This window comes from Pieris napi, chromosome 22, assembly GCF_905475465.1.
Source record: "Pieris napi chromosome 22, ilPieNapi1.2, whole genome shotgun sequence".
Taxonomy (NCBI): domain Eukaryota; kingdom Metazoa; phylum Arthropoda; class Insecta; order Lepidoptera; family Pieridae; genus Pieris; species Pieris napi.
Genome location: NC_062255.1, coordinates 3,145,808 through 3,155,631, shown reverse-complemented (window position 1 = coordinate 3,155,631; position 9,824 = coordinate 3,145,808). Strand labels below are relative to the sequence as shown.

At 32.1% G+C, this 9,824-nt stretch overlaps 1 protein-coding gene across 4 annotated transcripts in view; it reads left to right on the top strand.

Moving 5' to 3' along the window:
• The first annotated feature begins 1,067 nt into the window (after positions 1-1,067).
• The window catches only part of LOC125060631 (dyslexia-associated protein KIAA0319-like protein), a 36,277-nt gene continuing 27,520 nt past the window's right edge, over positions 1,068-9,824 (top strand). For 2 of the 4 annotated variants that reach the window (XM_047665592.1, XM_047665596.1), the window contains exons 1-8: positions 1,070-1,570; positions 1,761-1,988; positions 2,353-2,852; positions 3,971-4,091; positions 4,672-4,901; positions 7,303-7,525; positions 8,656-8,813; positions 9,632-9,772. In XM_047665592.1, coding sequence (XP_047521548.1) covers positions 1,417-1,570; positions 1,761-1,988; positions 2,353-2,852; positions 3,971-4,091; positions 4,672-4,901; positions 7,303-7,525; positions 8,656-8,813; positions 9,632-9,772 — 1,755 coding nt within the window. In that variant the 5' untranslated portion in view covers positions 1,070-1,416. Of the gene's footprint in view, positions 1,571-1,760; positions 1,989-2,352; positions 2,853-3,970; positions 4,092-4,671; positions 4,902-7,302; positions 7,526-8,655; positions 8,814-9,631; positions 9,773-9,824 lie in introns of all 4 variants that reach the window. The other 2 variants (XM_047665593.1, XM_047665595.1) reach the window with 2 other exon arrangements.

Here is a 9,824-nt window from a genome sequence, read left to right as displayed (position 1 = left end):
GAATATTTGTGGTATCGCATAATGATAGAGGATGGACTCACGGCGTCTTATTTGCTTTCTACGGCGCACACTTCGGGAACCGTTTCAATTTATATAAAACAAATATATGCAAGTTATAACTATGGAAGTGTCTTTGAATTGTTTCACAGATAAAAGCCTCATCATAATGTATTCATAGCCTAGGAATACTGGGTGTTGACTTATCGAATGACGTTCAGTTCAGACAGCTAAAGGTCATCCGCATTAAGGTGGTAATGCACTGTAAGCCGAAATGTTAGAAAGTTAATAAAAATAGCAGAAAGAAGAGATAAACCTTTCGGGACTCCAGAACTGTTCTCGGACCACCGTGTGCCGGATTCACCTATTACAATGCGTTGATCCATATAACTAGCTAGAGAACCAGTCAGTAAAAGGCAAAGAAATCTTGACTGCACGCAGTAGCCCCAATATGAATTAGTAGTTCATATACTTTAGTGCATTATTTGTTGGGCTTAATTAAATTTTTTTTTTTAAATTAAATAGTTAGGAGTGAACAATTCATGCTCTCTTGATGCCCAACGTGAAGAAAACTGTTTTTCTAATGCATTAAAATGTAAAACCTTTACTATAAAAAAAATATTTTACAGAGTGGTTTGTCGATACGTCTATGTGCATTGCAAATTGTCATTTGTCAAACCACGTTAGAGTTGTTTGCAAAAGCATAGCACTTGGGAGTATTGATATATAGCTTGAAATAGGTTGCCAATTAAGATATCTTCTCTCCATATTTAGGGTCGTTATTAAATATGATGTGATTATTATAGAGACATTAGATGACGTAATTTTAACCGTTAATATACTTTTTTGATTACCGTAAAAATATCAAATTTACACTTATATTTATATCACTATATTTCAAATGTTATGTTAAATTTACTAAATAATTTATAAGAAGTATTTCGTTAGTTTGACACATTTATCGTAGTTTTTTTTTAAAAAAACGATAAGAAATTATGATGATTTTAGTTATATTATCCAGTATCCCGTCGTGACCAGTGTGTGTAATTGCGTGGCGCGTGCGTGTCGGTTTCAATTTTGTTATCTGGTAACACTACCGAAAGTTGCGGAAAAATTGTGTACAGAAAATACATAATAATATTTTTAATTCGAGTAGCTCAAAAATCAAAATAATAGGCTACTTACAGTTTGAATTTTAATTAAGTTCACATTTAATATCGATGGTTTAATGTTGATATCAGTATTGTAAATATTATATAAATCTTTATCATTTCGCCCACTCTTGTTTTTATTTCATATCTCTAACCCTTTGCTTCCTGTGTGATAAATATAAATTGTATATTATTTTTCTGTTCATTTAATTAAAATACAGTAATGAATTAAACAAACTAAGTGAAATCTTATTGGAAAACTGACAAGATGTCCGAGAGGAAACTTGTCTTTGTCGTTATACTTTTAGTGCAGTTAGAAATTTGCTTATCATTGTACACGAAACCATGGACTGAAAAATATGAAAGTAATAATAAATGTCCCAAGTTATACCCTAAAAATTTCGACAACTACATGCCAGCAGGTTTGTATTCTAGTTACTAAAAATCTGTAGTTCCATTTATATTTTCAATAAAACATATGTTACATTTATTGTAAAGATTATATTGATTATTATTTAACTCTAATATATATATATACTATGTGATTCTGAAATGACAAATTTCTGAATATAGACTAATCTTCAAACATATATAACTTGATACTCTTTACAGGCAACTTAACTGCGGGTAATTATACTGAGAAAACTGACTTGAAGGGGCTCAAACAATGTGTGATGTCCTGTTGCCTTGCTGACAATTGCAATATTGTGTTCATAGTAGATTCACGGTGCTATCATATAGAGTGTGTAACAGATGAACTGTGCCTTCCATTGCCGAGAAGTGGCCGCAATTGGAATAGACATGTGTCTATGATACTTGTAAAACCTGTGCTTCCCAGTGGTAAGTACAATTACTTTCAACTATAATTTTAATGAGACTAAACTAAATATGATAGTTAAACAACTATCATATTTTCTTCTTATTTTGGTCAACCATATTAAAAATAGTGTAGCATAAGAAAGCTCTTTATAAACAATTATCAATAAACTTTATATATCTGTAAGTAAAGTACTTAGTTACTTCTAAGAAGATATTTACAGGATTGTGTAATTTTTAGCTTAGCTTGATACTTTCATATTTATCAAATTAAATTCTGTTTAAGTATCCGATAGTTAACTGAATTTTTAAATTAATATGTTAATTGTGTTTGCATAATAATAATTTTTCACATTTCATGAAATGACTATAAACATTTATGTTATAGAAAATTGGTCAGAGATCCTTGGCCAGTCAAGCTTTCGAGAAGAGCAAAATTTTGGAGAAGAAGAACTTGTTTATGGGTATCCAAACCGACACAGTGAAGTTGCTGACGATGAAGAGTCTAATTACCTAGCACACTTTATAAATAACTTGCCCACTATTGATGATGAGGATTCTGGTTATGAAAAGTATGATAACAGTGATAACGATATGATGTTGGCTTCTAAGTTTCTTGAGCATGTGGTATGTGTGATGGGGACTAATAATTGTCCCTTTAATGCAGAATGTATCCCATTAGGGCATAACATGCATAAGGGTATATGCAAATGTGTATTGGGTACAGAAATGAATGAACAGGGTGCCTGTGTGCCATTAAGACGTCCATACTCAAAGGGTCCTACTGATCTTAATGATTCTATTAAAAAAGAAGACATAGAAACAAAAAGTGATATTAAAGAAAATAAACCAGTGCAAAATTTAACAGTATCCATACTTTCACAAACAGTAAGTGTTCCTATAAGAATTTAATAGATGTAGGTTTGACAATGACAAGCTTAGATCTATTTGTTCTAAGATTCTATGTCAAGATTCACTCATGTATCATGAATCTGATTTTGGTGTTGAAAAATATCTTTAAAAACTAATATATAAAATTCTCGTGTCGCGGTGTTTGTAGTTAAACTCCTCCGCAAGGGCTCGACCAATTCTCATGAAATTTTGTGTGCATATTGGGTATGTCTGAGAAACGGACAGCATCTATTTTTTATCCCCTTAAATATTAAGGGTAGTCCAGTCCACCCCTAAATTCTTTTTATTTTATTTTTAATTTTTTTTATGATATAGCATTAAAAAATACATTCAACCCCAATTTTTTATTATAAATGATATACATGGCAAAACTATGTTTGCCGGATCGGCTACTGATTTATATAAATCATAGGTTGCAACTATTTTTTTCTGCTAATAAATTAAAATTATTAGTGTTGTGTGTGGTACATAAATAAGCCACATTTGGAAGACAAACTTTGAACTAAATAATGACTTCGAATTTCTCTTTTATAGTACTACTTTTATTTCACATTCTACTAATCAAATTAAACACAAAGTGCCTTAATTATGATTATATTAAATTCTACTGAATTGCAGAATTTGTTAGCAGTTGTTAGAGTCCACTTTTCCTAACGGTACCATGCCATATCTAACAACTTTGAAATATGTAGGGGACTTATTAATTAAATCACATATAACTATTTAGGGAGCGTTCAAGTGTTACGTAACGAATTTTGGGAGGGGGGGTCCTTTCGTAAAACGTTACGATACGGGCCGAGGATTGCATTAAGCCGTTATTGTTAATATTATTTTCGACTTTCCAGAAGGTACTTTACACCACATAATGGTAACTTTTAAAATATAGTCCTTTAATAGGTATAAAAAGTCACTAGGTGGTCACGAAACGTTTTACTATACTTGGTTACAGAAAAACGTTATGGCGCGTTACATGGGGGGGGGGTCAATAATCTCCAAAAATTGCGTGATGTAATACTTGAACGCTCCCTTACAAAAATCACCCTACATGGTTTAAGTATTAAATTGTTAATTTTAAAACAAGTATGTTTCTTCAGGTTCAGTTACCAGAAAATGAAGTAACCCTATCTGCTTATACAATACCAGATGAGAAGTCCACGATGAGCCACTATAGCCATGTTTGGACACTTGTTGGACAACCTAAAGATACATTTACAGGTAATCTTTAATGAGTGCTTAATTCTTTTGCATCTGTGTTTTTTTCTTTCTTTTAGTTAGTCTTTGGAATTTTATAAATATAATTGAGATATGAGATTATCCACTACAGTATGATCACATTTAAAATAAATGGTTTTTTTTTTTAAGTACCTATTGTTACATGACTGTTTAAAACACGTATTTTATAATAGTGTCTACAGAACATCAACAAACTTTATAATCATTTTCAAGTGTTACAAAGTTTTATTATAATTTTTATTTTGTCTGTCATACTTTTTGTATGCACTTTGCGTTATATCTTTCCACTCTCATATTCATTCAAAATCCTTTTAACCATTCTTCTAGAGTCTATGGGGAGAGAACCGTCGTGGCATTATTGACCACATCAGTGCTACCTTTTTTGTTATGTTGGCAACACTTTTACCTTATATCATCATATTTTGATACTTAAAAAAAATTAAAAGTATATAATATCTGTGAATTAATTAAATGACGCGTAGGGAATAAGAATTACATTAGTTCGAGTAATCCTCTATTGACATAATAACATTTCAAATAATTAAATACCTTTTTTTTTCAGGCAACATGATACAAAACGGAGCATCGGTGACCTTAACTGACCTTACTGAAGGTCAATACAGATTTAAAGTGACAGTGAATGGAACTAACGCGTATGGAGAGGGTTATGCAAACGTAACAGTGTTGCCACCAAAGAGAATTAATAAAGCACCAGTAGTCGTTATAACACCGCAATCGCAAACTGTAAAATTACCCAATTCAGGCGCAGTTTTGGATGGCAGTGAGAGTAAGGTAATATTATATAATGTCTCCAGTACTTGTTCTAATTTTATACAGGTTGGGCAAAAAGTCGTGGATCAAACGCAAAAAAGGGGATAGATGAGGTCATCAGCTGCAAAAAATTGTTCTATGGGAGGTATCTAAGCTCAACCCTAGAGTTCACAATCTTTCGACAGTTCACAATCTCGCGAGATAGATTACAATCTAACGGTGTTTACAATTTTACGGTGACATATATATAGATAGATAGTAGCCGATTCTCAGACTTACTGAATATGCATAAAACATTTCATAAGAATCGGTCCAGACGTTTCGAAGGAGTATCGGAACGAACATTGTGACATAAGATTTGTATATATGTATTCGATATGTTAAAAAAAACTATTTATGCTATTCCTATATATTTGGAATTTGGACAGTTTTATTAAAAAGCTTCAATAAATGAATTGTTTAAACTAATTATGGTTTTAGTTTAAAAAGAAGCAATAAGCGTAAAAAATAAGCTTCACTCATGCTTTGCTCCTATTGTTAGTTGTTCAAAATTATACGATGAACGCAAAACGCAAAAAAAAACAAAAAATATTTTATTATTTCCTGTGATTAAAGTGTTCAACCAAAGCTTTTATACTATTAGTATAGATTATATAATTACATATGAATTAGAACGATTCCACGGGAACAGATTTTTCGATTCATAATACTAATCAGTGTAACGTAATAGATTTTTATTTCAGCTATTTAAATAAATCAAGCACATTAAGGCTTTACTTATTATTAAAATGTATTATTATAGATAAATAATGTCGCAATTTCCTATCATTATCACGCTTAACTGGTTCCTATCGTAAACATAGCTTTGATAAGATATAATGGTACCCTTATTTCGATTGACACTGTGCTCTATAATGTTTAGACACTATATCCGTGTGTCCGAGATACCGCACTTGTATTTATATACACTATACTAGGTTCATGAACTCAAAAAGTTTAGTTCTCTTTAGGCGTCTTATTCTTGTTGTATCAAAAAGTTGGATTGTATGTACCCCGTTTAAAGCAAACCGTTTCACCATATTGAATTGTATCCACACTAGATTGCTAGTTGCTCCTACCAAAAATTCTGAAATATTCTTACAAATCTCTTTCAGGGTTGCCAGTCGCACGTTAACAAAGCGAGCAATATTTTAATACATCGATCATTGCAAGCCTTTTTGATTGAAATCCAGATATAACCAGTTTCAACAATTATTATATTTTTAAAGATGTATAGATACTGGTTTTTGCGAATACTCGAATTTCCTGAGTCCAATTTTCGCGGAAATATAGTTCTGGTTATAGAAAACTGTTCATCATACTAATGGTTGAATAGAAGTCCGCTCCCAAGACGCGACCTCACAGTTTAAATCAATAGAATACATTAATGTTTCATGCGTCGCCCGTATGTATGTATCGATTTTGAACACCTTGATGATGTTCTCAATGACAGGACTATTTGATGGAATAAGTTTTATTTGTTAGTGCTTAATACATATGATATATAAAATTCTCGTGTCACAATGTTCGTTCCCATACTCCGAAACGGCTCGACCGATTCTTATATTTTTATGCATATTCAGTAAGTCTGAGAATCGGCTACTATCTATCTTTCAATCCTTGAATGATAAGGATGGTCCTAAATTTTTTTTTTTTGTTTTTTATGATACAGCATACAAAAATACATACAACCCTTAATTTTCACCCCTCTACGATTAACCCCTATTTTTATTATAGTAGATAGTTATTTTTATTGAATTTAAAAAAATGTTTCCTAGTAATAATATATATATATACATTCAGCCAGTTTGGTTATATGTTTGTATAGCGTTTTTGATGACTCTCATGATGTTCTCTCAGACCACATTTGATAGAACATGGTTTTCTTCAGCTTTGTGCGCAATTAACAGCGAAAGTAAATGCTGTGAAAACACCAATCTATGCCTAGCCGCCGAGGATTGTATCGCGGGATTATTGAAGTGAAACTTCTTTATCGGGGTTGGAAAAAAATTTAGTGTAACATTTTTTCGTTACGCGTCACGTTTTTCGGTTACGCGCCATGTTCCTTTTTGAAGTCAAACTTCTTTATCGGCGTTGGAAAAAAATTAACCGTCACATTATTTATTGTTTATTATTTAATATTTATTATTTATTATTCGACACTTAATATTTTAATGACAATTAAATTCATTAAATTCCTAACATATCCTTATTATCCTATTCCTTTTTCCGTCCCTCTAAGTATCGGAAATCTAAACGTTTAGATTTGTATAAATATGAACAACACTTCAAGATTAGTTTGCCACTGAAGTTTCACTTCTGACATGTGTACTTAGTACACACACACTTTTTTTTTAATTTAATTTATGGTCTAATATTTCAGGATGACGACCAAATAATTTCATGGCACTGGGAATTGACGGCTGGACCGTTGGGCTACCAACCCAAATTGGAAGATGGCGCTACGCTTGTTTTAAAAGACCTCAAACAACCAGGAAATTATACGTTTAAATTGACAGTTGAAGACTCGGACCACGTGAAAAATTTCACTTCGGCTAATATTACGGTTTTAAATCATATCGATTATCCACCAGAGGCAAATGCAGGTGAGCTATTGTCTATGGAAAGACAATAAATTCTAGTTAATACCAGATATATCAACTCCTATAGATTGTTTTCCCTAAAACCATCTTCGAATTCCCCTAAAGTTTTTTTGTTATGCAAAGTTGCCATTACCTTCCCAAAATTATTATATAATTATATTATTTTGTAAATTTAGTTCAATGAAGGAAGAATAATGAGATTATATTTTCATTAAGAATTCTGCTACTCTAAAAATCCATTAAAAATGAGTCATGAGTCGATTTTGCAATCAACAATCTTATCTGCAGATTTTATTGATATTTAAGTATGAAGCACCATTATTAAATATAGGTTAACCTAATAAAATTTAAGTGCGAAAATAGAAATCGTTCCGCGTCTGTCAAACTTCCTATGCTTCTCACTTGTCATGTGACAAGTTATACGCAAGACAAGATAAATCACGTGTCATACATTATACCCATTTATATACAAATACTGTCAAATAAATCTTATCAATTATCAAATAAGGTTAAAATGCTAGCTGAAAGCAATAAATTATTGTATTAATTAATTCCAGTTCCAGAACCAATAATTTCTTTTCGACTTATTGTTTTCTTCCATAGTTTTGTTTATTTGGGAAACAGACGGTCGGAGAGTTAGACTTATAAAACATTATCTACATTTTTTTATACAAAGAATATATTCGCAAAATTACATCTCTATATATAAAATTCTCGTGTCACAATGTTCGTTCCCATACTCCTCCGAAACGGCTAGACTGATTCTTATGAATTTTTTTGTGCATATTAAGTCTGAGAATCAGCTACTATCTATATTTCAAACCCCTAAGTGATTAGGGGTGTCCACCCCAAAAATTTTCTAATATACCTAGTTTTCACCCCTCTACGATCAAATCAACCCCTATTTTTTATTATAGTAGATAGTTATTTTTGTGGATCTAAAAAATGTTTCCTAGAAATAATATACATGGCAAAACAACGTTTGCCGGGTCAGCTAGTAGTACTATAACTTTTTAATTTTTTCTAGTAATATTATAAAATTAGATTGACCTCCTGAAAAATATAACCACTTAAATGTTTCTGCATTTAAGTCTACCTAAAGCATATAACAGACAACTAAATCATCGTTTCAGGCCAGGACGTTATACTCTACCTTCCAAATAACAATTTGACACTAAACGGTAGCCTATCTACGGATGACCATGAGATCACTTCTTGGGAATGGACGAAATCAGCGGAAGATGCTAATAAAGCTGTCGATATGCAGAATACACATTCACCTTATTTACAGGTGAGATTATAGCCAAAAAACGCGAGCATGTTGACTCATTTCTATTGTTAGGTTAGGTATAAAATTTATATAATAAAAACCAAATTACATACGTCTAAGATTCTATAATGAGGTACTGAAAACAAACAATATCGAAAAAATGTATATCAGTGGTGAAGCATACAGAATAATTGTCAATTCCATGTACTGTATTTTTTTTTTATTTATTTATTAGCCGGAAACAAAGTCCATTGGCACTTTAAAAAAAGGTATAACAAAATATCTTACACCCATGTACTGTATGTCACCAAGGAGTTTCCATTACTTTTTGCTAGGAGGCACTGAATGACAATTCAATTTTACTAATCTGTGACCACACAAGCTTCGTACACGTGAGGCTTGACATTGACAGTTTATTAATTAGATGTTGTCAATATATTAAATAAAATAAGTGTATGCTGAATATTACACTTGGGTAAAATATGGAATCAAGACTTCGCTAGGACTATGTCTGTACGTGTCAAGATCCAAAACCTTATACGTACAGCAGTCAGACTCAACGCTAAATCTCGATTCTGAAATAATAAATACATAAACCCTAATAATGCAGTATTTGCATACACCCTTATGCAGTATTTTGAAGGCCGGCAACGCATCTGTGAGCCCTCTGGCAACGTGTCTACGGGTGGCTGTATCACTTAAAATCGAGTGAGCCGCCTGCCCGTTTACACCCTGTAAAAAAACTTTTAAATAAATAAATATTATTATTTATATGGTGTAATTTCTCAAATCTCATCTTGTAACACTTTCACCCTACAAAAGAAAACGTATTATTTCAGCTATCAAATCTATCAGAGGGTGTATATACATTTGTGTTAAAAGTGACAGACTCGTCCAGTCAGTCTTCGTCCGCGGAAGTGCACGTGTTCGTTAAGCCTCCAACCAATACTCCTCCGGTTGCAGATGCTGGCGTAGATTCTGTAAGTATCACGTTCTTTTTTATTCAATGTGTTCATAAAGTACAAAATTAAA